At 52.0% G+C, this 2,105-nt stretch overlaps 1 protein-coding gene across 1 annotated transcript; it reads right to left on the bottom strand.

Moving 5' to 3' along the window:
* Positions 1-653: 653 nt before the first annotated feature.
* On the bottom strand, positions 654-1,421 carry LOC125998824 (high mobility group protein B3-like). Its single transcript, XM_049766885.1, has one exon. The coding sequence runs from the start codon at positions 1,419-1,421 to the stop codon at positions 654-656; it is 768 nt and encodes a 255-aa protein (XP_049622842.1).
* Between the last annotated feature and the right edge of the window lie 684 nt (positions 1,422-2,105).

The following is a 2,105-nucleotide window of genomic DNA, read 5'->3' as shown; positions in this document are numbered from 1 at the left end:
TCTCCGTCTCCAGGAGGAAGAATCATAGGGGAGGATTTTGCCTCTTCCTCATCCCCCCAGTGCTCAGATGCCAGACCTACTCTTGAAGGCCAGCTTGGCTTGGGGGGCTCTTTGTCCCCAGGACTAACTGGTCAGTCCTGGGGGCCTTTGGCCAGCTGTCGATCCAGATTCCCAGCCATGCCAGTAGAAGAGGAGCAGTAGTCCTGGCATGTGGGATTTTCTGGGTCCACTTGCATCCTTCCTCTCCAGTATGAATGAAAATGACCAAATAAAGTCTTGCAATATCTGCCCACACTGCCTGCAGAGTGAGAACACAGGGACCTTTGACTTGGAAAGGGTTTGGACATGTGAACCCTGACTTGAATATAGATTCAGGTACTCCAATCACCCACCCGCCCACCCGTGGCCCCTCCAGGGAAACCACTGCCCTCCCCCAGAGCCCTTGGGCAAGACTAGAGTCTGCCAGACCCCAGCAGTAGAGTCAACCCCAAGACCAAGCTGTGGGAGGAACCCACTCTATCATGTGGCTGCCCCGCCATGGCGCACAAACATCTGACACTGAGCCAAGCAGATCAATGCCATGCCTTTATTCAGCTATGGGTGTCAGGAAAAGGGGTGTTAGGGAAAGGGGGTCAGGAAATGACTAGGTGCCCCTAGTCATCCATGCTTTCCTCGTAATCGGAGTCTTCCTCCTCCACCTCCTCCTCTCGGCGCTGCTTCCCGGCCACTCTCTCCCTGCCCAGGGACCTGGCATAGGCGATCTTCTGGGCTCTCTTCTTGTATTTCTCCACATCCTTGTGGTACTTCTCTCGCAGCCTAGCTGCCAAGTCCACAAAGCGCTGGTATTCCTTCTTGCTGAGCCCGCGCCAGATGGCTCCGAGGCGACGGGACTCTTGCATCGGTGACAGGTTGGGGTGGTCGGCCCGGAGCTGGGGGCGGTACTCTTGGCAAAACAGAAGGAAAGATGACATCGGCTTCTTAGGAGCCTTGGTTTCCATCGAAGGGTCGTAGCTCCTCATCTCGCGGGCAAAGCGGCGTCCGTCTGCCCGGGCCAGGGCCTGGAAGCGGGCCTTCTCCCGGGGGGACATCGCCTTCCATCGTCGGGCACAGTGCTTGGAGAATTCCACGAAGTTTACCTCGGTGCCCCGGCGGCTCTTCTGCAGCTCCTCCCGGCAGGTTCGAAGGAAGCAGGCATAGGCGTTCATCTTCCTCTTTGGCCTCAGGATGGAACGTTGGCATCGCCGACATCCCTGGCTCTGAGGCTCGGCTTGGCGGCTGCCCGGGAAACGTTTCTTTGCCGCCATTGCTCCTCTCGACCTCTCGCGATGTTGAGCGGGGGACTGGAACTGGCCTGCTGCCTGCGGTGGCTTCCCTGATCGCCTCCGCCCTACCGCCCTACCGGCAATGTGCCTTTGTGACATATCTGGGTGCGTGTCAGAGCCTGGGGCTCAGCCTGTTGCCATGGTTCCTGCTGAAATTTTCCCCAGCAAATATGTCATGTCAAAGGGGTCTAGAATGCATACCGCGAGATTTGGGGAAGATGGCATTTGGTGGTGGCTTGACTCTATCAAGTGCTCTTCTAATAAAAATTCATACTAGACTGTGAAAGAGAAGAACATTATAACTCGTGTGTTTTTCTACAAAGAAGTCAAGTTTTACAATCTTCAGTACGAGTACCAATCTACTAAATTGTCTTATATTTCCTTTTTGCCTACTCTCTTCCTCCTTTTTGGTTGTGATGTCCAGATGAGGGGGAGATATTCATCTTTGGTTGTGACCATTACATTTTTGTGGTCAAATTGTGCTCAACAACCCTCCCCCAAATGCCTAGAGTATTTGTTTAATTGACTGTGGGACTCGGCAAGATTCTGGCTCCTTAGTTGTGGTTCTTCTCTATGTATTTGAGGGCAGTTTTATTCTTTACTTGTTGGTGTTCAAAAATGATATAGCTCGTTTGTTTTTCACAATTAGATCAATTTCCCGCTGAAAATTTCACTAGCTACTAGGTCCTTCGAAAAATAAATAAAACATTTCTTTCACAGTAACATCGAGGCCGGTTTTTAATCAAACAAATCCTCTTGATCTAATCCTGTTGACACATGAAT

The sequence above is a fragment of the Suncus etruscus genome, chromosome X (assembly GCF_024139225.1).
Source record: "Suncus etruscus isolate mSunEtr1 chromosome X, mSunEtr1.pri.cur, whole genome shotgun sequence".
NCBI classification, from domain to species: Eukaryota; Metazoa; Chordata; class Mammalia; order Eulipotyphla; family Soricidae; genus Suncus; species Suncus etruscus.
This window is presented reverse-complemented; position numbering and strand designations above follow the sequence as displayed.

What these genes read in the sequence shown, in the direction of transcription:
- LOC125998824 (XM_049766885.1), bottom strand. Translation starts at nt 1,421, where the DNA reads ATGTCACAAAGGCACATTGCCGGTAGGGCGGTAGGGCGGAGGCGATCA.